Raw genomic sequence first — 27,120 nt, forward strand, 5'->3', positions numbered from 1 at the left:
GGGGATGGGTGCTGAGGAGCTGTCCTGCCAGGCACTGAATGCGCTGGCTGAAGTGTTCGCAGGGAGAGCCCCTGGACAAGCAGCCATGACTGTCTGAAAGCTGGGCCCTGGGCTCCAGCAGCGCCGTGGCCCCTGGCGCTGTGCTGAGGAGCTGGCTCGATATCGACCAAGAGGGAAGAGCATACCCTACTCAGTCACTAGCACCAGTCACCGTGGTTACCTGGGTTTCTTTTGCAACCTCCGGTCCAAATACTGAGCTGAGCCCAGCCCTGCTGAGCTTGTGAGCAGTGATAGGACCGCAGCCTGGACAGGCTGCAGGCCTTGGAGGAGACCGGGCAGTCGATGAAGACTTGTAGACACGGCTACAGTAGAAGAGTGCTGCCATGGGGGCAGCAGATGTTTGGAGACCTGAGTGCTAACTGGATCAGACAGTGCCCGTGAGAGGCATGTCCCTGTCTGGGGGAAGTGTAGGAATTCCAGCTGTGCCCGCCGTGGCGTGGGGACTTCCCTGTCTGTCTGAGGGGAGGCAGTATCCGCCATGCCTCTCCCCTCCAGGGGGATGCACTCCCTTCCTGCTGCAGATGACCCTAGTGGGTGTCTGTCATTCGCAGGTACTTCATGCTCGTCGTGGCCCTGCAGGCCCATGCCCAGAACCAGACCTACACGCTGGCTGCCCACATTTCCGAGCGCATCATCGTCAGAGTAAGTTTTCTCCTGACTCACAGAACACCCCTATCCTCTTGCCCCCTTCTCCTGGCTTTTCGGTTCCCCCACCAACCCTTTGCCTGGCTCTTCAAGACCCCTGCTGCCCTTCCCCCCTTTCTCTGCCTGGCTTTCTGGGACCCCACTCCCGATCCTTCCCGCACTTTATGAAGAAGGCAGCCCACGTGTTCCTGCAGGAACCCAGCACAGAGAGACACGGACAGAGAAGAAGGCACATTCTCCAGGAGGGGAGTGCAAGGCTGGGGATGCGTTGCCCAGGAAGGGGCTGTGGGGAGCGAGGGAACGGTCTTGGGACTTTCAGTGGGTGTCCTGGCTGAATTTTCCAGATGCCTGAGGGGCAGCAGGGCTGAAGGCTGGAGTCAAGGCCAGGCAGGAAAGAGACTGGATTCCCCTGACAGGTTCTCCCAGCGTTCAGCTAGTCGAGCTCTCGTCTCCCATGGGGAACGGGAGTGTAGGGGTCTGAGGAACATAGGTCGGTTTTGGCCCCGCGTGGCCGCTCAGAAGCAGGAAGCAGTGAGAGTCAGGCTGTGACGTTGTGATTGGCTGTCTCCGCCCTGCCGCCTTTTAAGTGCTTTGTCCGTTTCCTCTAGCAAAGGGCCAGTTCGGGGGTAAAACACAAACGGAGGGCGGACGGGGACCCCGGAGTCTGCAGACAAGTAAGTACATGACAAGCTATGCAGCCTCCGGGGGGCTCCACAACAGAGCTGTGGGAAAAGCGGACAGCCTGGACCACACAGACTCAACCCCTGAGCAGGGCACAGCTGCAGCCATGGCCTAGCCAGTGCAGAGATGAGATACAGACCAGTAGCTCCCTGTGAGAGACCCCCCCCTCAGCAGCACCTTGCAGGATTCAGTACGATCCTTGCTCCAGGGAGGGAGAGTTGGCACGTCCTGGTAGCCCCCTGCTCTCATGCAGTCCCAGTCCCAGCAGCGCTGGCCTCTGGGGAGATGAGTCTGTGTGGTCCTTATTTTGGGTAGGGAGAGCGTCAGTACAATTCCAGGGGCTCAGGTAGCGTAAGGCTCAGGAAATGGGAGAGGAAAGGTGCGGACACAGATTCTATTGGCCGGTGCCTGCTGAGAGAGTCTCGATCAGAGATGGGGATCGGAGAGCAGAGAACACCCCACTGTAGGGCTGTTTCCTCACAAAGTGCAGGCAGGGCTTTGTTGCCACAGGCTTGGGGAGCAAAGTCCTCACCCCTCCTTGGCCCACACAGAACCCCTGTCTCCTGCTCCTCTGTCTGGTTTCGCTGCATTGCTTCATACTGCCGCAGAGCTCTGCATCATGCCCAAAACGACCCCGGGGCTGTGTGTGTCCTCGGCTGGCCGTGCCGCCCTGCACTGGGAGGGGGAGTTCAGGCAGGTTGCTCCCCTAGCAGCCTCCTGGGGAGCTGGTACTGCTGGCTTTTGAGCTCTGCGGTCACAGCCTGATAACCGTTCAAGTACCTACGCCTGAGCTTTTCCATCGGCAGCTGGACAGGGAGCCTCCTAGGGTGTGTCTGCACTGCGATAAACACCCCGCAGCCTGGCCACAACTGGCTGGGGCAGCAGGCTCAGGCTATGGGGATATGAAATTGCTGTGTAGACGTTCGGGCTCAGGCTGGAGCCTGTGCTCTGAGACCCCGCAGGGGGGAAGGATCTCAGAGCTCGGCCTCCTGCCTGAACCCGAACATCTACACTGCAATTTTACAGCCCCGCAAGCCTGAGTCATCTGACCTGAGGCTTGGGGCCGTGGATATTTTATCAGAGGCGTATCCTGACATTGCTGGGTCTGCAGGCACTTGCCAGTTAAACCCAGCACGGCTCCTTGTCCTTCCCAGGCTGCCCTGGGCTCACAGAGGTTCCATCCCACCTCACATACAAGGTAACCTTAGAATAAGGGCGCAGCCTGGCTGCACGGTTCAGTCTTGACACAGGCTCCGTTGCTGCTCCTTAAGCCCGTTTACCACATTTCCCCATCCCCGCTAGTGACTGGAAGCCTGGGCTAGAACGTGGATGCCCTCAACCGTGGCAGGCAGCCATGATCACTCCGGGGTCTTCTCATCACACAGGGGTGTAATCCTCTGTGTGGGGGCATCCAAACACCGTCTATGCCAGCTGCGCATGGTGCCCTGGCCCTCTGGTGCGTGTTTCAGGGGGATGAGTCTGGGGGGGTCCCTGCTTAGGATTCTGTTGAAGGCCCCCGTGCTCATGCTGTCTCCACCTACCAGCACCGGCCCCTCCTCTCTTTGGTTTCATCTCTCTGCTGCTGCTCTGGACGCTCTTCAGTCGCTGCCCTCTTGCTTTTCCACAGGCCTCTAACCCGGGTCAGTTTGAGAGTGACAGCGATGTCCTCTGGCAGCGGGCTCAGCTTCCTGACACGGTCTTTCACCACGGCCGAGTTGGCATCAACACCGACCGCCCCGATGAAGCCCTGGTGGTCCATGGCAACGTGAAGGTCATGGGCTCGCTGATGCACCCGTCAGATATCCGAGCGAAAGATGACATTCAGGAGGTGAGAGCTGGGGAAGGCTGGCAGGACACAGGAGGCCAGTCTGAGTTGGATGGTGGGGCTGGAGAGGCACCTAAATCAGAGTTTCTACCAAATGACTGGAGGATAGCTAATGTGATGCCAATTTTTTAAAAAGGGCTCCAGAGGTGACCCTGGCAACTGCAGGCTGGTAAGCCTGACTTCAGTACCGTGCAAACTGGTTGAAACTATAGTAAAGAACAGAATTGTCAGACACATAGATAAACATAATTCGTTGGGGAAAAGTCAACATGGTGTTTGTAAAGGAAATCATGCCTCATCAATCTACTAGAATTCTTTAAGGGGGTCAACAAGCATGTGGACAAGGGGGAATCCAGTGGATATAGTATACTTAGATTTTCAAAAAGCCTTTGACAAGATCCCTTACCAAAGGCTCTTAAGCAAAGTAAGCTGTCATGGGGTAAGAGGGAAGGTCCTCTTATGGATTGGTAACTGGTTAAAAGATAGGAAACAAAGGGTAGGAATAAATGGTCAGTTTTTAGAATGGAGAGAGGTAAATAATGGTGTTCCCAAGGGGTCTATACTGGGACCAGTCCTAGTCAACAGATTCATAAATGATCTGGAAAAAGGTGTAAACAGTGAGGTGGCAAAATTTGCAGATGATACAAAACTATTCAATATAGTTAAGTCCCAGGCAGCCTGGGAAGAGTTACAAAGGGATCTCTCAAAACTGGGTGACTGGGCAACCAAATGGCAGATGAAGTTCAGTGTTGATAAATGCAAAGCAATGCACACTGGAAAACATAATCCCAACAATAGATATAAAATGTTCGGGTCTAAATTAGCTGTTACCACTCAAGAAAGAGATCTTGGAGTCATTGTGGATAGTTCTCTGAAAACATCCACTCAATGTGGTTTTAGAAAAGGTAGATCATGCCAAACCAACCTGATCTCCTCCTTCTTTGAGAAAGTAACAGATTTTTTTTGGACAAAGGAAACGCAGTGGATCTAATTTACCTAAATTTCAGTAAGGCGTTTGATACTGTGCCACATGGGGAATTATTAGTTAAATTGGAAAAGATGGGGATCAATACGAACATTGAAAGGTGGATAAGGAATTGGTTAAAGGGGAGACTACAATGCGTCCTACTGAAAGGTGAATTGTCAGGCTGGAGGGAGGTTACCAGTGGAGTTCCTCAAGGATCAGTTTTGGGACCAATCTTATTTAATCTTTTTATTACTGACCTCGGCACAAAAAGTGGGAGTGTGCTAATAAGGTTTGCGGATGATACAAAGCTGGGAGGTATTGCCAATTTAGAGAAGGACCGGGATATCATACAGGAGGATCTGGATGACCTTGTAAACTGGAGTAATAGTAATAGGATGAAATTTAATAGTGAGAAGTGTAAGGTTATGCATTTAGGGATTAATAACAAGAATTTTAGTTATAAGCTGGGGACACATCAGTTAGAAGTAACGGAGGAGGAGAAGGACCTTGGAGTATTGGTTGATCATAGGATGACTATGAGCCGCCAGTGTGATATGGCCGTGAAAAAAGCTAATGCGGTCTTGGGATGCATCAGGAGAGGTATTTCCAGTAGGGATAAGGAGGTGTTAGTACCGTTATACAAGGCACTGGTGAGACCTCACCTGGAATACTGTGTGCAGTTCTGGTCTCCTATGTTTAAGAAGGATGAATTCAAACTGGAACAGGTACAGAGAAGGGCTACTAGGATGATCCGAGGAATGGAAAACTTGTCTTATGAAAGGAGACTCAAGGAGCTTGGCTTGTTTAACCTAACTAAAAGAAGGTTGAGGGGAGATATGATTGCTCTCTATAACTATATCAGAGGGATAAATACTGGAGAGGGAGAGGAATTATTTAAGCTCAGCACCAATGTGGACACAAGAACAAATGGATATAAACTGGCCACCAGGAAGTTTAGACTTGAAATTAGACAAAGGTTTCTAACCGTCAGAGGAGTGAAGTTTTGGAATAGCCTTCCAAGGGAAGCAGTGGGGGCAAAAGATCTATCTGGCTTTAAGATTAAACTCGATAAGTTTATGGAGGAGATGGTATGATGGGATAACATGATTTTGGTAATTAATTGATCTTTAAATATTCATGGTAAATAGGCCTAATGGCCTGTGATGGGATGTTAGATGGGGTGGTATCTGAGTTACCCAGGAAAGAATTTTCTGTAGTATCTGACTGCTGAATCTTGCCCATATGCTCAGGGTTCAGCAGAAGGCCATATTTGGGGTCGGGAAGGAATTTTCCTCCAGGGCAGATTGGAAGAGGCCCTGGAGGTTTTTCGCCTTCCTCTGTAGCATGGGGCACGGGTCACTTGCTGGAGGATTCTCTGCTCCTTGAAGTCTTTAAACCACGACTTGAGGACTTCAATAGCTCAGACATAGGTGAGGTTTTTCGCAGGAGTGGGTGGGTGAGATTCTGTGGCCTGCGTTGTGCAGGAGGTCAGACTAGATGATCATAATGGTCCCTTCTGACCTTAGTATCTATGAATCTATGTGCAGCAGCAGTCCAAAAAGCAAACAGAATGTTGGGAATCATTAAGAAAGGGGTAGATAATAAGACAGAAAATATCATGTTGCCTCTATATAAATCCATGGTACGCCCACATCTTGAATACTGTGTGCAGATGTGGTCGCCCCACTGCAGAAAAGGTATATTGGAATTGGAAAAGGTTCAGAAAAGCGCAACAAAAATTATTAGGGGTATGGAACGGCTGCCATATGAGGAGCGATTAATAAGACTGGGGACTTTTCAGCTTGGAAAAGAGATGACTAAGGGGGGATATGATAGAGGTCTATAAAATCATGACTGGTGTGAAGAAAGTAAATAAGGAAGTGTTATTTACTCCTCATAACACAAGAACTAGGGGTCATCACATGAAATTAATAGGCAGCAGGTTTAAAACAGATAAAAGGAAGTATTTTTTCACACAACACACAGTCAACCTGTGGAACTCCTTGCCAGAGGATGTGAAGGCCAAGACTATAACGGTTCAAAAAAGAACTAGATAAGTTCATGGAGGATAGGTCCAACAATGGCTATTAGCCGGGATGGGCAGGGATGGTGTCCCTAGCCTCTGTTTGCCAGAAGCTGGGAATGGGCAACAAGGGATGGATCACTTGATGATTACCTGTTCTGTTCATTCCCTCTGGGGCACCTGGCATTGGCCACTGTTGGAAAAGAGGATACTGAGCTAGATGGACCCTTGGTCTGACCCAGTTTGGCCGTTCTTATGTTCTAAAAGTTCGTATATTGATGTGAGATGCTCCATCTGCACAGCTGAGCAGGAAAGCCCTTGAGTACAGAGTTTCTGGAGAGCATGTGAGCTGCCTCATGCCCTGCAGGCCGGAAATCCCATGAGAACAGAACAGCCTCTCTCCAAGGCATGGCTTGTCTCATGGAATTTCAGCTCTTCTTCTAGCTGGAACCAGAAAGTGCCAAACAACAAATATGAAAACCACCAAAGACATCAAGCCAAACTTTATCCAGCCTCAGATCAGAGCCAGTCAGAGCCTTGCGGGAAGGTCCTGGTGGGTTCTTAATTGAACTGATCTGGATAATCTCTTCCAGCAAGGTCAAATGTTACTAGATGCAGTGAGGTCTTCAAATCTCAGAGAGCTGTCTTTTCCCCTTCCCATGGTGTGTGGGGGTGTGATGGGGCTCACTCCCTTTTCTGGAGTCATTTGACCTGGTCCTTTTTTGATAAATCCTGGATTTTAATCCTGGCTACGACTGTTAGCAGACTGTGTCCAGCAGGTGGGTGTTCTCATTCTGGGTCTGGTGTCTGAGACCTGCCGCGGTGGGCACTGATGAGAGCCCTCGTGGCCATTGCTCTTTGCTGCCTGGGGCCAGATTCTTGGACTTTTAAAGAACAGCGTCCTACTTATAGATCCCATGTGTTCGCCTTGTCCCAGGTGGACACCACAGAACAGCTGAAGAGGATCTCCCGTATGCGGCTGGTGCACTATAACTACAAGCCAGAGTTTGCTGCCACTGTGGGCATTGAAAGCACGTCTGAGACAGGTACAGTCCCTGCACCAACCCACGGGCGTCATCCTCACAGTTGTATGCTACGGGGGAGTTCTAATGCAAACTAACATTTCTCCTTCATCATAACTCGCAGCCCCTCCTGCTGCTCCATGCCAGCTGAGCTGATGCCTCTCCATCCTGCCCTGCAGCAGTCCAAAGAAAGTGTAGAATCCAAATATGATATACAAAGAACCTGGGAATCAGTCTTTATCCAGTTGTTCCTTTCCCAGCTGTTTTTCACTGGCGTTAGCCTGAGGTTACATTCTGGCTATGCATGGGCCTTTCAGGAAATTAAGTCCCCTACACTCTGTCTTGGCAGCTCAGGGGTGGATATTGGTTTCTTATTAATCGCTGCATAGTGTGTGGGGTTCATGTCAGCAACCAAGTGTCTCATGAGAAGAAGTCAGCTATTGTGGAAGGCGTTTTGGGGGCCAGAACCATGGTGATTGGTGCTGTGGTTTCTGTGCAGGTGTCATTGCTCAGGAAGTGAAGGAGATTCTTCCCGAAGCAGTGAAAGACACCGGGGACATGGTCTTTGCCAATGGGAAAACCATCGAGAACTTCCTGGTGGTGAATAAGGTTAGTGGTACCCTCCACAGAGCAGATGGGGGATGAGTAAGAACTGGTGATTAAAAGGGTGGGGGGAGGATGGTGAATTTTGGTGTGTTTTCTTTTTCCCCTTCACGTAAAGATAGAGGTGAAACAGAGTCAAAATCTGACGCCTGGGAAATGGTCTCTTACCAACACTTGTAAACCAAGTCTCTCCTGCTTGAGTTTCAGCCAGATGTGTTCTGTGAGCTAGCATTGGCATCACTCCACAACCTGGACTCTGGACTCATCCTTCCTGGTTGGTGAGGGCCGCTGGGGAAGACCTGAGCCCAATATTAGTGGGCATTGACAGCAGTTTTTGAGGGACGGCAGGTTCCTGGCTTCCTTTAAGTAGGCTGTTCCGAGGCCTGTGCCCCATCCCAAAAAAGCTACTTGCCAAATTAGGACTCTGTATCTAATCTTCCCATTCTGGTTCAGCTGACAGAGGAGGTTGTGGTGAGATAGCTTGGAGTACCTGGCTCCCTCAGATCTCCTCGACAGTCTTGATCCAGACCCAGGTGTGGCCTGAGGCCACACTAGCTCCGTTGGAGATGATCTCCACCAGCAGGGGATAAAAGTCAGGCATCCATGCTGATCTCACTAGGTTTACCAGCTGCCTTTTGTGTTGCTGGCCATGGGGTTTGGTTGACTTGCCTGTAGACCATAGTGGGAATGAACAGGGCCGATCTTTGGTGCCTCCGTTCCTTTCTGGCTGTGGGTCAATTCCCCTCTGCAGTTAGATGACCAGATGGCAACAGTGGCCAGGCATGTCTTTTTTCATCTGACTCTTGTAGGACCTTGTTACTGCCCCTTGTGGTTTTTGTACACTACCAATTGGATTCCTGCAGTGCACCCTACAGGGAAGCAGGAGCTGGGGCCAAGCATGGTGGGGGCCTGCCTGTTTATGTGAGGTGTCTCGCAAGGAGCATGTTATGCTGGGCCTGGATGATCTGCACTGGCTGCCTGCTGGTCGCCAGGGAGAGTTTAACATGTTGGTTTTGAGCTGGGACCTGCCTATTACTATGAATTACCTGCGGGGTCCAGAGGTCCCAAGCAAGGACCAGGCCTCCACTGTGCTAGGCACATAGATCAAACAGTTGTGCACAGGGCTCAGGCTGGGATTGTGACAAGACCCAGTGCAGGGAAGAAACAGGGAAAAGGGTTTGGGGATAATGAGGCGATGCCTGAGAGTGTGCCTCTCCCCCACCCCCATGGGACAGCGCCGCAGTTGTGAGCAGTGGGGCCTGGGACTGGAGTGCCCTGGTGTACTGGAGAAGCCGAGGCTGGTAGGGTGCTCACTCTCCGAGTGTCAGGATTTGGGGGTGTAGGCGAATGTCTTTGTTGTTGAGAAGGACTGTACATTGACAGGTTGCCAAGGCCTGCTGGTGCCCGAGAGACCCTCCTTTATCCAGATTTGTTACCAACTGAAGTAAGCGCATTAAAAAATGTGTATAAATATCAGTGTCCCGATGGCTAGGCCGTGGTTGGGTGGGTTTCCTCTCGTGCCTTTCCCCTGCCGGGATGCTGAGCAACACATTGTGACCTTTCCACTGGGGAAGGGTAGGTCTGCAGTGGCTCAAGAGATTTGAAGGAGGCCAGGCAGGTCTGTGTGTGTGTGTGTCCCTCTACTCCTGGAGAGGGCTCACGCAGAACGATGTGGCCCTTGGCAGGAGCGGATCTTCATGGAGAATGTTGGGGCAGTGAAGGAGCTCTGCAAGCTGACTGACAACCTGGAGACCCGCATTGATGAGCTGGAGAGGTGGAGTCACAAGCTGGCTAAGCTCAAGCGTCTGGACAGCATGAAGTCAACGGTCAGCTCTGGGGCATTCAGGTATAGGCATCCTCCCTCCATCTCCAAACATGGGGCAGGGGAGCAGAAAGGAGCATCCCACCTCAGGCCTGTACACCAGTCAGCCTGCACTGGGGGGAATACAGGGAGATTCCTGCCCGGGCACTGGGGTGCGGGTGCAGGGAGATTTCCCCTTGGGCACAGACAGCCTGGTGTTGGGGGTGGGTGCAGGGAAATTCCTCCTTGGATCCAGGCAGCCTGGCACTGCGGGAAGGGAGCAATACAGGGAGATTCCCCTTTGGGCACTGGCTGCCTGGCACTGCCATAGGGGGTATACAGGGAGATTCCCCTTCGGGCTCTGTCTTCCTGGCAGTCGGGGAAATCAGGATTTGGTGCAGTGCTGGGATAATGGGGACTGGAGATGATCCACGAGCTGCTGTTGGGGAAACAAACTGAACCTCGGGCTGTGTACGAGACTCCAGCATGGAAATGGCGGCCTGGTCCGACTCGACTGTCCGTCCCAGGGCGAGCCACATCCTGAGGGTTAATGTTTTTTGACCCGAGAGGAGCAGATGAAGCCTGTTTTGCAGGCCCTAACTGCAGGATGGCTTGGTGAGGGGAGAGAGCTCACTCTGTTTCCTTTCACCTGTTGGAGCCTTCGCCAACAACTGGGCTGTTGGACAGGGCCCTTTAGCCCAGCATGGTGCTCAAAGCTTTCCTCCTGCAGTTACTGAGTCAGGTACACAACCTGCACCCCATTGCCACCCAGTGGGTTCCCCTGGGGTCCCAGCCAGACACATCCCACCTCAATGCCTCTTCTCTGCTTGCAGCCAAACAGGAAGTCAGTTCAGCCGCGCAGGAAGTGTGCCCCACAAAAAGAGGCCCCCCAAAATGGCCAGCAAGGTATGGGAGCCTTTTGCGAAGGGATGTGGGGTTTGACATGCGGGGGGCTGTGTGTCTGGACAGTGTGGGTGTGTCTGGAACAGCGGTGCAGAGCCCGGGGGCTGTGTTCTGCAGTGGGGGACATGTGAGCGGGCCCTATGTCGGGCCAGAGCTAGCTGTGTCCTCCTCCTCCCACTCCTTCTCCCGCTCCCAGTGCCCTGCGGCCATCCTGCCTCTCGCAGCAGGACGAGCCAATGCCTTGTGGATGAGCCATCCTGCTGCTGCTGCTTCAGTGACCACCAAAGGGCATGGTGTGATGCAGGAGGAATGGCCTCCCGCACTGCAGTCCTCCCATCCCGGGGAAGGCTGGGGCCAGGGGGAGAGGCCCCAGGGCAGAGTGGAATAGAAATGCAGTGAGCCCTGCACTGGGCGTGCAGTTGATTCCCCTGCATTTCTCCTTCAGTCCCCGTCTGTTGTCACGGAACAAGCCTGCATCAGCCAGCGCTTCCTGCAAGGAACCATCATCGCCCTGGTTGTCGTCATGGCGTTCAGGTGAGAGACTGCACAGCTCCACAGCTGCTAGCTGCCCTCGGCACTGGGAGGCGCTTCTGCTGCCCTATGGCACAGCCAGGGTGGGGACTAGCCTGCGGAGATTCCCGCACCCCATGGCACAGCCAGGGTGGGGACTAGCCTGGGGAGGATCCCCCCCACCCCATGGCACAGCAGGGGTCTAGCCTGGGGAAATATTTCCCCCCACACCCGTGGCTCTGCAGGGATTGCTCTGTTTTATTTTAAACATACCACATTTTCCTGAATGAGTATGTGTTAAAATGTTAGGCCCGTGTCTTGTCTAACTGCTGCAGAGTGCATCATCCTCACACACCCACAGCAGGATTTAGTTCTCTCACTGAGGGCAAGGACTGTGCAAGCATCTGTTAGGCAGCTTCACCAGCACAACCCAGACTCGCCGTACACTGTCCCTGAGCAGGGGCTCAGACGAGCTGCCTTTTGTTGGAGGGAGAGATCCCCATCCCGGCCTCTCCAAACCCAGCCCCTTGCAGCCCTCGGGTCTCTCACCTCCACTGTGACGCCCTCCGGCTCGCTGACTCTTGCTGGCTCCATTACAAGCATCTTCCTCGCCAGCCACGCTGGGCGTGGCCCCCTCTGGGCGCTGCTCTATCCCACCTCAGTTTCTGGGACAAACTGGTTCCCAGAGTGAGTGGGCACAGCTCTTATTGATGTCCATGGGAGTCACGCCTGCTTACTCAGGGCTGAATTAGGCACCTGGCTTCACCTTTAAGACTCTGGGCTACGTATTCTGCGCCACCAGCACCTCCCACCAACAAAGGGGGCCTCTGTTTCCTTCTCCAGCTCATGTTCGTCCCTCTGTGCTGGCCCCTGTATCTGCAATGCCCTTCCTGTCCCAGATCCCTTTCTTCTCCTCCGTCTGCCATCAGCCTCAGTGCCCCTACCTGAGCAGTGCTGGCCTATTGCCTGTTCAGAGAGGGGGATAGCTCATGACAACCCCCCAGCCAGCTAAAGAGCTGATGATAAAAAGAGCCCTGGATGAGGACCCTGTAAGCATCATCTGGGCTCGGGAGGGAGTGGTAGCTGGCCTGCAGCTGCCCGCCTAACCTTGAAGGGTTTGGACCATTGAGACAGACAGCCACTGTGGTGCTGCAGAGGGAGAATCTCCTTCCTCTTGCCATAGTGCAGATACTTATCCCTGGGCGTGTAATCTTCTCTCTCTCCTTCCCAGTGTGGTGTCCATGTCCACCCTCTACGTGCTCAGCTTGCGCAATGAGGAGGACCTCGCAGATATTGATGGGTATGTGTCCCCCCTCATGCACGCGTCCTCCAGAACATGCCCCGGCTTCCTGTGTTCCCTGGGGGTCTGCAATAGCTGACAGACTGGAGGGAATACAGAGATGAGCAGAAAAGACAAGCACAGGGCTGGAGGGATAGGTTGGTGCAGCGAGATTAACGGAATGACGTGGCTTTGCCCAGACAAGTCAGTGCAGGGAAAGTGGGGTTATGGTGTCTGTCTTTTAAATCTTAGCTGGGAGCATGGGGTGAAACTGACCAAGAAATATCTATAGAGATATCAGGTGGGTGAAGTTGATGAGAGAGACAAGCTTTCGAGCTACACAGAGCCCTTCTTCAGGGCTGGGAAAGGTACTCCCAACATCCATAGCTAAATGCAGGGTAATGTTTAGCAGAGTAATGAATTTAAGCTCCCGGACTCATCTTGCGAAAGTGTTGTGCAGGTTTCCTTTGAGGATGAGGACTGAGAGATCAGATATGGAGTGATCGCTTTGTGAAGAGTGCTCACCCACAGCTGATAGGGTGTTTTGTGTGTTTTATCATTTTCCTGTGTGAGTTCATTCAAGAGTATAGTGATTGTCTGGTTTTACCCACGTAGTTGTTACCGGGGCGTTTAGTGCACCGAATGAGGCACACCACATGTTGTGATAGGCATGTGTAGAACCTGTAGGTCTTGACAGGTGTGTTGTGGGGGGAGCTGGTCATTATAGCAGTGGACCACAGGTTTTGCATCTGTTGTTCTGGCAGGGTCTGGTGCCGCTTTGCATTGGTGTGTCCTGGTCTGTGGGGAGCTTGCTTCTGATGATGAGCTTGGAGAAGTTGGGGGGTTGTATGAAGGCCAGAAGAGGGGGTTCATGAAAGCTTTTTTTCGGGATGGAGTCCCCATTGAGTATGGATTGTAGTTGTTTGATGATACCCCATAGGCTTCCAGTGTGGTGTGGTAGGTGACAGCTTACGGTTGTGTGGTCAGAGGGGGTTTTATTTCTGTACTGCAGCAGGTTCTCTCGGGTATCTGGGTGACCCGTTTCATGATGGAATCTATTTCTCTGGTGGAGAGTCCTTTGGTGAAGCTGGTTTTAAGTGTGTTAAGGTGTTTATCTAGAAGATAATAAGGTGATAAGTAACAGTTAGCATGGATTTGTCAAGAACAAATTGTGTTAAACCAAACAAATAGCTTTCTTTGACAGAGTAACAAGCCTTGTGGATGGGGGGAAGCAGTAGAAGTGGTATATCTTGACTTTAGTAACGCTTTTGATACTGTCTCACATGACCGTCTCATAAACAAACTAAGGAAATACAGCCTAGGTGGAGCTACTATAAGGTGGGTGCCTAACTGGCTGGAAAATCATTCCCAGAAAGTAATTATCAGTGGTTCACAGTCAGGCTGGAAGGGCGTATCAAGTGGGGTCCCATGGGGATCAGTTCCGGGTCTGGTTAAATATCTTCATCAATGATTTAGATAATGACAGAGAGAGTACACTTATAAAGTTTGCAGATGATACCAAGCTGGGAGGGATTGCAAGTGCTTTGGAGAATAGGATTAAAATTCAAAATGATCTGGATAAATTGGAGAAATGGTCTGAAGTAAATAGGATGAAATTCAACAAGGACAAATGCAAAGAACTCCACTTAGGAAGGAACAATCAGTTGCAAATGTACAAAATGGGAAATGACTGCCTAAAAAGGAATACTACGGAAAGGGATCTGGGGATCATAGCGGATCACAAGCTTAATATGTGTCAACAGTGTAACACTGTTGCAAAAAATTCGAACATCATTCTGGGATGTATTAGCAGGAGTGTTGTAAGCAAGACACGAGCAGTAATTCTTCTGCTCTACTCCGTGCTGATTAGGGCTCACCTGGAGTATTGTGTCCAGTTCTGGGCACCACATTTCAGGAAAGATGTGGACAAATTGGAGAAAGGCCAGAGAACAGCAACAGGAATGGTTAAAGGTCTAGAACACATGACCTGTGAAGGAAGATGGAAAAAATTGGGTAGTTCAGTCTTCTCTTCTCCAGACTGAGAGGGGACATGATGATAGTTTTCAAGTACATAAAAGGTTGTTACAGGAGGAGGGAGAAAATTTGTTCTAATTAATCTCCTGAGGCTAGGACAAGAAGCAATGGTCTTAAATTGCAGCAAGGGAGGTTTACGTCGGACATGAGGAAAAACTTACTAACTGTCAGGGTAGTTAGGCACTGGAATAAATTGCCTAGGAAAGTTGTGGAATCTCCATCATTGGAAATGTTTAAGAGCAAGTTAGACAAACACCTGTCAAGGATGGTCTAGATAATGCTTAGTCCTGCCCTGAGTGCAGGGGACTGGACTAGATGACCTCTCGAGGTCCCTTCCAGGCCTATGATTCTGTGATTTCTTGCATTATTTCCAGGTAACTTTCCTGTGTTTTTTCCTTCCGTGTGTGAAAGCTTAAATTCATTGCTCTGCTAAACACTAAAAATCAGGCACTGGATTTATGGCTTATTACTAGGGCCCTACCAAATTCGTGGTCTATTTTGGTCAATTTCACAGTCCTAGAATTTTAGAAATCGTAAATTTCATGATTTCAGATATTTAAATCTGAAATTTCACGGTGTGGTAACTGTAGGGTCCTGACCCGAAAAGGTCTTGTGCGGGGGTTCGCAAGGTTGTTGTTGTGGGGTTGCGGAATTGCCGCCCTTACTGCTGGTGGCGACGATGCCTTCAGGGCTGAGCAGCTGGAGAGCGGCTGCTGCTGGCCAGGAGCCCAGCTCTGAAGGCAGAGACACTGCCAGCAGCAGCGCAGAAGGAAGGATGGCCTGGTATGGTGTTGCCACCCTTACTTCTGCGCTGTTGCCTGCAGAGCTGGGCCGTTGGCCAGCAGCCGCCACTCTCCAGCCAACCAGCTCTGAAGGCAACAGCAGCACCTCAGTACAATAACCTTGTGAACCCCCTGCAACCACCTTTTGGGTTGGGACCCCCAGTTTGAGAAACGCTGGTCTCCCCTGTGAAATCTGTGTAGTCTCGAGTAAAAGTACACAAAAGAACAGATTTCACGGGGGGAGAACAGATTTCAGGATCCGTCAATTTGGTAGGGCCCCTACTTATTACAATAATATGTAACCCACTAACTCCCTCTTTTTGTCTTATGACTATGTCTTAATGGGCCACTCATCCAGTGAAGTGAGCTGTAGCTCACGAAAGCTTATGCTCAAATAAATTTGTTAGTCTCTAAGGTGCCACAAGTCCTCCTTTTCTTTCTACCTTGAATGGTCCCTTACAGTATGTTCCACAAACAATCTGTTCCACCCCACATTTAGCTGTGATGCTGGGAGTACCTTTCCCAGCCCTGAAGAAGAGCTCTGTGTGGCTCCAAAGCTTGTCTTTCTCCCCAACAGAAGTTGGTCCAATAAAAGATATTCCCTTCCCCACCTTATCTCTCTAATCCCCTGGGACTGACATGGCAACAACTACACTGCATACAAGATACATCTATGACAGCAAATCTTTCCTGACAGTGAGTTGTGCTGGGCTGGGGAACAGTCCCCCAGGGTAGTGGTGAAAGTCCTGTCACTCGAGGCGCCTAAAATGGATTGGACAATCCCCTGGCGAATGGACTGTAGAGCCTCAGGGGGACAGATTTGATGAGACGCAGCAGGTCCTTTCCATCTCCGATGCCTGACTGGTCTGTGATATTAGACATGCAGCTTTACCCGAACAACCTTTGGGTAGCTGCCTGAGGAATGACAGGTTGAATTTGGCCACTGGGGGAAGCCCATAACAGAAATGTTATTAGGAGCTCCTTGACCGTAGAGACTAATGAGCAGATGCTGCAGAGTCCAGCCAAAGTACGTCCCGAATTCATGCCAAGATCAGTGGGAAGAGGTCAGAGTGAGGCCTCCTCTGTTTAGTTGCCTCAAGCAAACTGGGAGAAGCAGAGGAAATAAAAACAGTGTACTGACGTTTGGCTAGAAATGTGCCTTTGCGGCACCTGTTTAAAGAGCTGCTCCCGGGTGTCTGGAGCAATTGGCTGCGTAGCTAAGAATCAGCATCACTCTGCTGACATCAATGGAGCTAGGCCAGTTTGCACCAGCGGAGGCTCAGGCCCTCTGAGTAGAGCCTCCTAAGGCCTGAGGAGAGAACGTGAGCACAAGGCGCTGCCCGGATTCCCTGCCCACTTTGCTTCTGCACAGACAGCGGCAGACAGGGTTTTTGCAGACTCGCCTCAAGTCATTGTTGGCACTGGCATTACTGAATAACTGATCTCTCTCTTTCCTTCTCTCTTCCTCTCATTTCTGGCCATCTCCCTTCTGTCCCATTTACCTCTCCATCCCAACCCATTTTCATTCCTGTATTTTCGTGTCCCCTTCCCTCCTTTCCTCTATCTTTTCATTTCTCCTCCCTCTCTTTCTTTGTCTTTCCCTCTCTCCTTGTCTTTCCTCCTCTCTTTTCTTGGTGCCCTGCAGCTCTTTTGCTGTGCCCACTGCCTGTCTCCTGGCCCTTTTTCGGCACAGGGGTCCTGCGGTCCCGGTTGCTCTGTGCCCACGGTACGTTACTCTTCTTTCATTATACTGTTGGTTTGAGTGCTGCCTCCCTTCTCTGCCACCTCTTTTTCTTCCTCCTCTGTCTGCGTTACGGAAGGCACAGACGCTCCTAAACAAAACAGGAAGGCCGGGGGAAAACCAGCATGGCTGAATGGCCAGGCTGTTTGAGTCAAACGGGTATCCTTCTGACTATGAAGATCCAACCCTAGTGAAGCCAGCAGGAAGGAGCCTAGATGCAAGCAGGCAGTGTTTAAGATGGGAATTGGGAGGCTAAGATGGAATTTGAAGAGCAAATAGCAAAAGGGGGATTAAAAACAAAGAAAAAGACATTTTTAAAGTAGATAGAAGCTGAAAAGCAGCAAGAGACTCATTAGGTTGGCAGGATCATCAGGGAGCAGAGGGAGCACGTGTGGAGGGTACAGGTAGGGTTCTGCCACCTGTTCTCATGCTCCGTAGAGCCACCATACACAAGTAGCCTTACTGCCAGCTGTGGGACCAGCCCTGGTGTATGGTGCTACTCACGGTGAGCAAGGGTGGCTGAATCGGTCCCCAAACACTTCCGTTATCTGAGTGTCCGCTACAGTGGGTGTTGGAGAGACGCCCACCCAGCCCTCTGACTCTCCGGTAATATAAGAATGAGGTGGCAAAAGAGGAAGTGCTGAAACACATGAATAAATTAAAGAGCAACAAGCCATCCAGAGCAGACGTACAGCCAAGAGTTATGAAGGGGCTGAGCTGCCAACTCTAATCTGTGATCTCACATTAAAATGAGCTCCTGCCCTGGAAGAACAGAGGGCACCAACTGTTGTACTTAGCTTTAAAAAAGACACCGGGAACTGCAGCCCAGAAAGCCTCACTTCAGCTGAGGAAACAGGCTGAAATACTGATTGAAAAGAGAACTGTAAACCACCTGTGTGATCAAACCAGCACAGCTTGCAAAGTGAAAAATCATGCCTCATCAGTCTCTTAGAACTCTTCGATCATGTCAACAAAATAGTGGATAAAGGAGAACTGGGTGGCATAATTTATTTGAACTTTCAAAAAACCCTTGACATAGTCCTTCACTGGAGGGTATTATAGCAAGTAAGGAACTAACGTTGACTTAAATGGTAGTGAGACAAGGCCTCGGTGTTGAAATAGGTAAAGTAACGCACGCAGACGGGAATAATATGAACTATTCCAGTGCCTTACCTGGCTCTAAATGTGACCATTTAGGAAAGATACCTGGGCATCTTTGAAGTCAGCTCAGTGAAGACCCCTGCTCACGCTGTAGCCATGGTCAGGAAACCAAATCAAGTGTGAGGGTGTAAGAGGAATGGAGTGGAGAATAACCTTGACAGTATTATCTCCTGCTGTTATAGATCGTGAATGAGCCACGTTCACTTGGCATCCTGTGATCAGTTCTGGTCACTGTGTCTCAACGAGGGGACAGCTGAAAAGAGCAGAGCTCTGGAGCTGAGTAGTGGAGATTATTGAGGGCGTGGAGAGATTTCCATATAAGATGAGAGAGAAGAGATTGGGGGGGGGGAGCGGGGGGAGCTGTTTTGTTTAGAAAGGAGGTGAGTTTGAGAAAGGAGAACACAATAATGACTGGGAGGGAGAAGGTAGACTAGGGACTTCTCTTCACCCTTTCTTGTAATTCTAGAATAAGGGGACATTCAAGAACATAGTAAGGCAATACATTTGAATCTGATAAAAGGAAACCCTTTACACACAGCATAATTAGCATGTGAAATCCACAGGCACAAGAGATGATTGAGACCCAGGCCTACTGGGTTCACAAAAGGATTAGACATGTATCTGGGTAAGAAGAAAAGGAGGACTTGTGGCACCTTAGAGACTAACCAATTTATTTGAGCATAAGCTTTCGTGAGCTACAGCTCACTTCATCGGATGCATTATGCTCAAATAAATTGGTTAGTCTCTAAGGTGCCACAAGTACTCCTTTTCTTTTTGTGAATACAGACTAACACAGCTGCTACTCTGAAATGTATCTGGGCAAGGATACCCTCCGCTTATGTGGGGGAGCACCAAGAGATCTTTTAGAAAGTATGTAAAGCTCCATGCTTCAGGCAATAAGCTAACCCCTAGCTGACTGGAACAGAAAGAAACTTCCCCGGGGGGGCAGGTTAATTCATAATTACCCATTAAGGGGCTTCTTAGAACTTCTTCTGCAGCAGCTAGAGCTGGTCAGTGCCAGATCCAGGATCCTAGGCTAGATCTGGGCTGACAATCCCTGTATTCCAAGCTCTGCTCTGTCTCTGCCAACCATTTCCTTCCCCAGCCTGGCACTCTCCCCCTTCCCTGTCCTGCTCACTAATCGCCCATTCTTCCTCTTTCTCCATGTCTGCTCTGCTCACTGCCCCTCATACCACCCCTTCTCATTCCCCCTCTATACAGATCTAGACAGTGCTTGTGTTTCTTATCTGAAAGGCTCTTACACACATTTCCTGCATTTTAGATTAAATCAGAACTTTGATAAGACTCAGCTTGTTTCTTCCACGGCTTCGTCAGACAGACCTAGTGATGGCACTTCCCCACACCCTGGTAGGTACCAGCTCTGCAGGCTGGAGCGGGGAGCGAGTGGCAGGGGGCATGCTTCTGCTCCAGCCAAGCCACTGCAAACAATGCTGGCAGTTTCCTGGCAGTTCCATGTACAATAGTAGAGCTCATGTGGTTTCCCAGAAGCTGTGATACAATAGGGGATGCAGCCGTGTCTCGGGGAGGGGGCACGGGCGGGCGTGTTCCCAGGGACTGTAATATAGCAGAGGGGATGGGGCCGGGTCTCAGTGCTGGGGGTTCCCGGGGGCTGGGAAACAGCAGAGGGGATGGGGCCGGGTCTTGGTGCTGGGGGTTCCTGGGGGCTGTCTCAGTGCTGCTCATGCTGTTCCATCCCTCTGGTGTTGGCTCATAGGAAGTCTCCTTGGTGTTTGTCTTGCAGTGACAGTGAATGGGCCTGACTCTGCCTATCTCTTGCCCGGCCATAGCATAGCTGTGTGTTTCAGCCCTCCATGTTTCTCCGTGTGCTGTTCTGCCGCTCCCACCAGTGCCTCCCCTGTTGCTGTCTCTGGGAGCAGCCCCACACATGCCCTCAACCGGACAGGTAAGTACCTGGGACATGCCAAAACTTGGAGCGAGCATCTGCTCTGGAGGGTGCTTCTGCCCAGGCCCAGTGCTGCTTCCTGCCTCTGCACCTTCTGAAGGGACGTGTGCCCCCTGTCTGTGAGCTTTGTCTCCCCTCGGTGCTGGGTGCTTTGAGGAGCTCATACCCCCATGCCTGGCCCCCAGCAGCCTGTGACGCCTGGAGGTGATGGGTCTCACACACTAATGTTCATGCACACGCTGTAAATCACCCTCTGTGGTTGAAACCTCTCCGGGGCAACACACGCTCTGCCTGGGACGTATAGCCCAGATGCTACCTGAAGTCTCTCCATGGTGTTGTGGGAGGATTTAGAGAGAGTCTGTGCCCTGAGCTCCAGCCTCATTCCTTCTGGCCAGGTCCCCCCAAAATGGAGCAGTGTGTGTGTTTCCCCACCAGCCGTGCTAGCCGCAGCTGTCACAGAGACTGAGCGCTCGCCCCGTCTGTTACAGCTCCTGGGTCTGTGCCGTTATAAGTTCAGACTTGCTAGGCCGTCATCCAGCTATGATCGGCCCATACGGTAGCTATATGGGCAATGGTTCTAGAAGCTGGCTTGCTCCCTTCTGCCTTGTCTGGTATCACAGCACGAATGGCACCTGAGATGGCCACTACAGATCCCACAGCAGCCCCAGCAGCAGAGATCTCTGGGCAATAGTGTTGTTCATTAACCCATGCTGCACCCGCCCCGATGGCAGAGCTTAGCTCCCGCCTGGGGAATCTGGCCTCTGCTTGCCAGAGGCTTCCCCTGCCCTCCCTTCCCTCAGCAGATCCCAAACTCTCATCGGCTCTCCTTTCCGTCAGTGGCTCTGGAGTTTCACTCCGGGCACAGATGGGATGGGGTCGGGTTATCTGGAGAAAGGGGTATAAATGGGGTGGCGAGAGGAGCGGTGGTACAGATGAACAGAAGACGGGTGCTCTCCGTCTGCCTCCTGTAACAAGCTGCTGCCTTCCTCAGAGATGACCTGCTGGTGCTTCTGCTTGGTCTCTGTCTCTTCCCTCTCTGACTCTGATCCCTCTTTTCCCTTCCTCCCCAGACCAGATCCACACCTCCCTCCTGCTGGGGATGAGTAGCAAAGCTAAATCAAGGGGCGTGACGGGGAAGGTGACCTCTCATGCCAAGTGGCCAAAGACCCCAGAGCGGTCGCAGGGCTTTGGCAGCCCCAACGCCAGCCCCTCCTCCCCCTTCACCCACATTCAGAGCAAATCCAAATACATCTCCAACCTCTCACTGTCACGAAACAGCTTCCCGCTGGGGCAGACCCGGCAGCGGCGCAGCATCACCCAGCCTGCCAGCCAGCAGCCCGACACGGTGGGCACCAGCCAGGACGGTAAGTGGGCCCCCTCCCCCTCTCCCAGCAGTCTGGTCGGCTAGATCCAAACAGCAGCATTACACACCTGAAATGTCCTTCAGCCCCTCTGTAACCTGACCCCCGCCCCACGCACACACTGCGGCCATACCTGGACCCCAGCCTGTGCCCCCCTCCCTCACACTGCAGCCAAACACGGACTCCCATCTTCCCCCATATGCGGCCAGTCCCATAACCCTCTCATTCCCCCCACCACACACAGTGGCCGTGCCGGCACACTGCCCCGGGGATCTCATAGACAAGAGAAATCTATCCCCTTAGCACCCAGACTGTGACATAATGCCCCATTACATCCCTGCAGCGTCGCTGTGGTGCATCTGTCGGGGTGGCCCTGTGTGCAGTCTAGTTGATATCCCCCCCGGCAATTTGCGACCGATCTGTTCTTCCCTGCTGCGTTGTCCGCCTCACCAGGGCACCACCAGAGCTGAGGCGCTACTTACGTCAGCGGAGCTGAGTTTTGCCCGATGCTTGTAAAGCGCTTTGGGAATGAGGGGTCTTTGCAGCCCTGGGGGTGAGGCTTTCTGGAAAGGCCGGGGCTAGCAGCCTAGCCAGCAGGGCCGTTGAGTGTGGAGTTCTCCATCTTCTTGGCTTGAGCACTCACAGCCTCTTCGCGCTTTGGGGTGTGACGCTTCCCAGAGGTGCCAAGAGTTGTGAGGCACCTTGCCATCACCTGCCCTTAGTGTGAGGGAGCCTCATCTGTGCCTGCCGAGGGTCAGCTCCCCAATCCCATGGGCAACACAAGCACTGCCCTATCAGCCTTCTAGGCCCTGCTGTCCCTCCACAGATTAGCGATAGGAATGCTCCAACCCCTGAGCCCTCTGAGCGTCTCCCTGGAGTGTCCAGCCCTTGGCCCACTGGCAGTGTTCACAGATTTGCTGCTTCCAAAGAAGCCGTATGGCCCAGCTTACCAGTTCCAGCTCAGATCACCACTCTGCTCAATTCACAGCACTTGGATATGTTTGAAGTGAAGTCAAGTATAAGTTTATTTACCAAAGCAGAAAGATTCAAGTAGTAGCAAGTGGAAGCATTGGAAACAAATGGCTACATATAAAACAAAATCATAACATGCATTCAAGAGCCTAGAATAATTCACAAGGTACTCTCATGTCTTGTAGAATATTGCTCACCCAAAATCCTTGCTGAATTTTAAAGCCAGGCTGGTTGTGTATCCTCCTTTCATGAGACAAATACACTGTCAGCTGGCCTCCTAGGTGAGAGATCCTGTATGTTTCTTTGCCCCCCAAGATATACCAGTCCCATCCTTTGTCTTTGTTCATCAGCAGACACCCCCACTGAAAGCCATTTCATCTGGTAGATTTCCTTTCTTGTAGACTTTACATCTCTTTATTAGCACCTGGCTCAGTGTGCAACCAGGCACACAGTGTGAGCCCACAACACACAAATGGCCAGACAGGGAGAGAGCCTAGGCGTCTGTTACCTCCAGCCTGAAAGGAACATCTTTGAGGTATGTCGCCACCTGGTGACTGACCTTAACTCCAAGACCTTAAGAACATAGTTTTTACTATAAATACGTGACTCTTTAATTATTACCCACACATACATTTCACACTGATTGACGACCAGTAGGCTACTGGATCTCGATAGAGACCTCACATGCCACCCTTCGGTGAGATATAATGCAAATAGTCAACCCAGAGGATCCCTCTAAAACCCTATGCTCCCCTTGTGCCCTCTGCCAGCTCCCTGGGTCACAGAGGGATGTCGCCCAGACCCTAGCCCCATGCTCCCAGTTGCCCATGGCTGTGTGGCTCCCACACAAACTCTTTGCCCCCAGCTTGCTCTCTGCCAAACCAAACTAAAGGAAATAAATGGGCGAGAGAGAGAAATGCTGCAGAGAGAAGACGTGGATTTAGCCACATGATGGTGCCAGAGCCCAAGGAATGGCCACTCCCAGAGCTGTCTGCGGAGACAGAGAGACCCTCTTATCTCTGCAGTAGTGTCCCGTGCTGGGTGTGGCCCTCCCCCAAGCAGTGGCGGTGGTGAAGCTGTATAAAGTGGGGATTGGTGCTACCTGGGCCCAGCTGTAACGCTGCCTTATCTGGGTTAGAAACCCAACCAGGTGACCCAGCGCAAACACACGGAAAGGGGGCAGTGAACTCCCTGGCTGAAGGGTGCAGTGATGGTGAGGCTAGGAGAACTGCATGTGTCTAGCGCTAACAGTCACCTCCATGTCCCAGCTGGCCAAGGAAGGGGAGAGAGGGACCTAAGGGAGTTGGGCACCTCTAAGTCCCTTAAACTGCTCTGAAACCCCAGTCTGAGTCAGCAAGAGTTCCCTTCCCCACCTCTGAAGTTAAGCACCGAAATACACATCTAGGCACCCAAAGCGAGTGAGCTTATTACCGGGGGGTCGAGCACCCCAACTGCCATTGCAGTCCCTGGAGTCTGCAAGTACGCAGCACCTCTGAAAACCAGGCCACTTATTGGAGGAGGGAAGCCGTTGTTAGAAAGCCTTGGCCTAATCCCTAAGGCTGAGCAGCAGGAAGTGCTGTCTGCCAGGGAGACCTAGTGGGCAGTGGACTTACCCTGCCCAGGGGAGAACTAGCCCGGCGATTAGCGGGGAGCCTGCAGAAAACTGTGACTCCTCTGCTGATGGGCTTTGGGGGAAGGGATAGCCTCAGGGACCCCAGAAGTCCCTGCCAGTTCCAGCTACTCTGACTCTCCACGCCCAGGAGTTCTGGCCACTTTTCCCCTTCTCAGTACCCTCTCTTCTCTCTGCAGGACCGGACACTTCGCTCCGCTCCATCCGGATTGTGGAGAATGACATGGCCATCACTCCCCACTACTGTGCAGCCAGGGACGCATGCAGGTGAGTGAGAGGTAGGGCCCGGCCTCCCCCTGGATGCTGAGTGAGTGCCAGATTGACAGCTCCTGGAGCCTGAAGCCCTCTGGTTACCCATAGGGCATGGACAGCAATTCTGGCTTCCCCCATGCTGTCCCGCTAGCCTGCCACAGCCTGCATAGGCCGCCTCTGGCAGGGAGGGGCACTCAGTCTCCATCCTGCAGTCAGTCCTTGACCTCTCTGCTGGAGTGCCAGCAGGGAAGCCTGTTACTGTCTCTGCAGGGATGTTTGTAATATGTTCACCTGACTCAGTAGGAACTGGACTGAGACAACCACCAGCCCATTTCACACATGCTCCCAGTCATCTAATGACTCTGGGCCACTGCCAACATAGGGCCATGTATGGAGTTGATGCTCTAGAGGTGAGAGATTCCATCTCCACTCCTGGATCCTCTGCCCAGCCAGCCCTGACGGGCTGGGTTAGAACCCGTGTGCTGGCGATGAATGGATGCGTCTCACGTTAACGATCCCTTGAGCCAAATTACCCAAGTTCCGTCTTGTGCTGCCCCCCGAAAAGCCAAAGAGCCTTGCTGGGGTGCTGCCTGCTTGGGCAGGGAACCCAGCGCCCGTCCCACAGAAGGTTCTGTTCAAGGTATCGAATTCTCTGTCTGTGTCTGCAGGAGAGGAAACATCACTTACCGCATCCCCATCAGCCCATCCACAGCAGTGAACACCAACCTGACCTTGGAGATGAAGTGAGTGAAAACACTTGTCTGCCGCTGGCATCCAAGAGCCAGGGTTACAGTGGCAGGCGTGTGAGGGGTTTATCAGGATGACACTGAGTGGAAGGGGACTCAAAGGGATTCCGAGGGTAACAATAAATACAGAGTGGGAAGGTGTCACGGATCCACAGGATTGGTGCTGTGCCCCAGCTTTGGAGCAGCCTCTAGGAGGAACCTCTCAGTGGGCCAGACCCCCGAGGGGTCTCGCTTTTCCTCCAGGGCAAGCCACATGGTGTCACCGTGTCCTCAGCCTGAACCTCTGGGCTTTCCGCACTCCTGCGTCACACCGTGAGCTCTGTTCAGCGAGTCCCATGCAGACAGACTCCTGGCAGAGACCTGTCCACCCTTCAGGGATTAATGCACCTCACCCAGCATGAGCGGTGACACCAAACGGTGTTGTCAGAACAGCTGGGTTTATTAGTCAGTGGGAACGCGGCATAGGAAGGCCTTAGGTTAGCACAGAGGAATGAAGGTTAAAGCAACGTCCATTCTGGGTAGGCCAGCGCCCAGCCAACTTGTAGTGACCACCAGTATTCAAGTTCCGTGTCTCTCTCAGGCCTGGTCTATACTAGGAAACTAGTTCGGTTGAACTACATCACTCAGGGGTGTAAAAAATTCTGGGGCGCAAAGGATAGCAGTGGGCTCTGGGGGACTGGTGGGAAGGGAGGGGCATGAGGGGGAGGAGGGGGCTCTGGGGGGACCGCTGGACAGGGAGGAGTGTGAGGGGGAGGAACGGGCTCTGGGAGGACCGGAGGGGTGCGAAGGGGAGGAGTGGGTTCTGGGGTGATCGGTGGGAAGGGAGAGGCGCGATGGGGAGGAGCGGGCTCTGGAGGGACCAGTGGGATGGGGGGGCGGGCTCTGGGGGAATGGTGGGGTGGCAGGAGCATGAGGGGGAGGATTGAGCTCTGGGAGAACGGTGGGGTGAGAGGGGCGTGGGGGAGGAGCGGGCTCTGGTGAGGGAATGGTGGGGTGGGGAGGAGCGGGCTCTGGGGGGACCGGTGAGATGGGAGGGGCGTGAGGGGGAGGAGCGGGCTCTGGGGGGACCAGTGGGATGGGAGGGGCGTGAGGGGGAGGAGCAGGCTCTGGAGGGAACGGTGGAGTGGGAGGGACGAGGGGGAACGGTGGGGTGGGAAGAGTGGGCTCTGGGGGGGAGGGAGGGGCATGGGGGGGAACAGTGGGGTGGCAGGGGCATGAGGGGGAGGAGCAGGCTCTGGGGGTGACTGTGAGTAGTGGGTGCGATGCAGGGGGCAGGAGGCGGTGACGGGGTAACTGGCTGAGGTGTGAAGCTGCTGGGGTTCAGTCGGAGTGGCCAGTCTGCTTTCCAGGTGCCAGGCAGAACTCTCACCTCTCTCTCCAGCACCTCCTCTGCTGTGTCCATCTACCTTTGTGGCCTCCAGTCCAGTGACCCATGTCAGAACACAGTGAGCGTGGACAGCTCCACCAATACCACAGACACCCAGGTAGGGACACAGAATCCCGCAAAGGACAGGCACCGCTTGGGCAGCCAGACCGTCCTTGAGGTCCCCCACGGTTTGTCGTAAAGGTCCCTGGCACCCCAAGCTGCCTGGCTTCCTGAGAAGCAACACGGGGTGCTAGGGACAAACCTGGCAGCCTTTGTCTTCATGTTGAGCAAACAGGGCGTGGTGTAGTCTGGGTCTGAGAAAGGGAGAGACCCAGTTGGCTGACACACGAGTTACTGACACTGTGGTTACTAGAACTACTGCTTCGTGAATCTGAATCCACCACCCCTGGCCTCGGGGCTGCCTCCCTCTTGTGTGACCTCCGGGAGTGTTAGGAAACAGCCCGGGTAGGGCGGAGAGCCTCAGTGTCGGTGCAGAGCTGCTCCCAGAGGGAAGGAGGAACTAATCTCTGACTCCCTTAGCTCCTGTGGATTCTCTGCCTGTGGATCTAGAAGTTCTAGACTCACTGAGCTTTTCTTCAGGGTTCTCCCCCAAAAAGCTGTGCTGGTCTCCACGAGGTCGCTGACAGGATTGAGGTGGCTGCCTCTGTGGAGGGGTCCATTGGTCCATCTCTCAAAGGACGTGCAGCCTGAGTCTCCTTCATTCACTGGACTCCAGTTAAAACAACAAGAAGTCCTTGTGGCACCTTCGAGACTAACAAATTTATTTGGGCATAAGCTTTTGTGGGCTAAAACCCACATCATCAGATTCATG

General features: G+C 52.5%; 1 protein-coding gene across 1 annotated transcript in view; it reads left to right on the forward strand.

Annotated features, from left to right (window-relative positions):
* Window positions 1–27,120, forward strand: part of MYRF (myelin regulatory factor) — a 105,959-nt gene that overhangs the window by 73,738 nt on the left and 5,101 nt on the right. Inside the window, exons 11-26 of the mRNA XM_073346947.1 lie at window positions 612–702; window positions 1,314–1,379; window positions 3,014–3,214; window positions 7,139–7,247; window positions 7,723–7,832; window positions 9,512–9,672; window positions 10,461–10,533; window positions 10,976–11,064; window positions 12,272–12,340; window positions 16,781–16,861; window positions 19,320–19,405; window positions 19,800–19,961; window positions 21,032–21,325; window positions 24,104–24,191; window positions 24,845–24,919; window positions 26,304–26,406. Of these exons, the coding sequence (XP_073203048.1) occupies window positions 612–702; window positions 1,314–1,379; window positions 3,014–3,214; window positions 7,139–7,247; window positions 7,723–7,832; window positions 9,512–9,672; window positions 10,461–10,533; window positions 10,976–11,064; window positions 12,272–12,340; window positions 16,781–16,861; window positions 19,320–19,405; window positions 19,800–19,961; window positions 21,032–21,325; window positions 24,104–24,191; window positions 24,845–24,919; window positions 26,304–26,406 (1,858 nt within the window). The remainder of the gene's footprint in view (window positions 1–611; window positions 703–1,313; window positions 1,380–3,013; window positions 3,215–7,138; window positions 7,248–7,722; window positions 7,833–9,511; window positions 9,673–10,460; window positions 10,534–10,975; window positions 11,065–12,271; window positions 12,341–16,780; window positions 16,862–19,319; window positions 19,406–19,799; window positions 19,962–21,031; window positions 21,326–24,103; window positions 24,192–24,844; window positions 24,920–26,303; window positions 26,407–27,120) is intronic.

This window comes from Lepidochelys kempii, chromosome 6, assembly GCF_965140265.1.
Source record: "Lepidochelys kempii isolate rLepKem1 chromosome 6, rLepKem1.hap2, whole genome shotgun sequence".
NCBI classification, from domain to species: Eukaryota; Metazoa; Chordata; order Testudines; family Cheloniidae; genus Lepidochelys; species Lepidochelys kempii.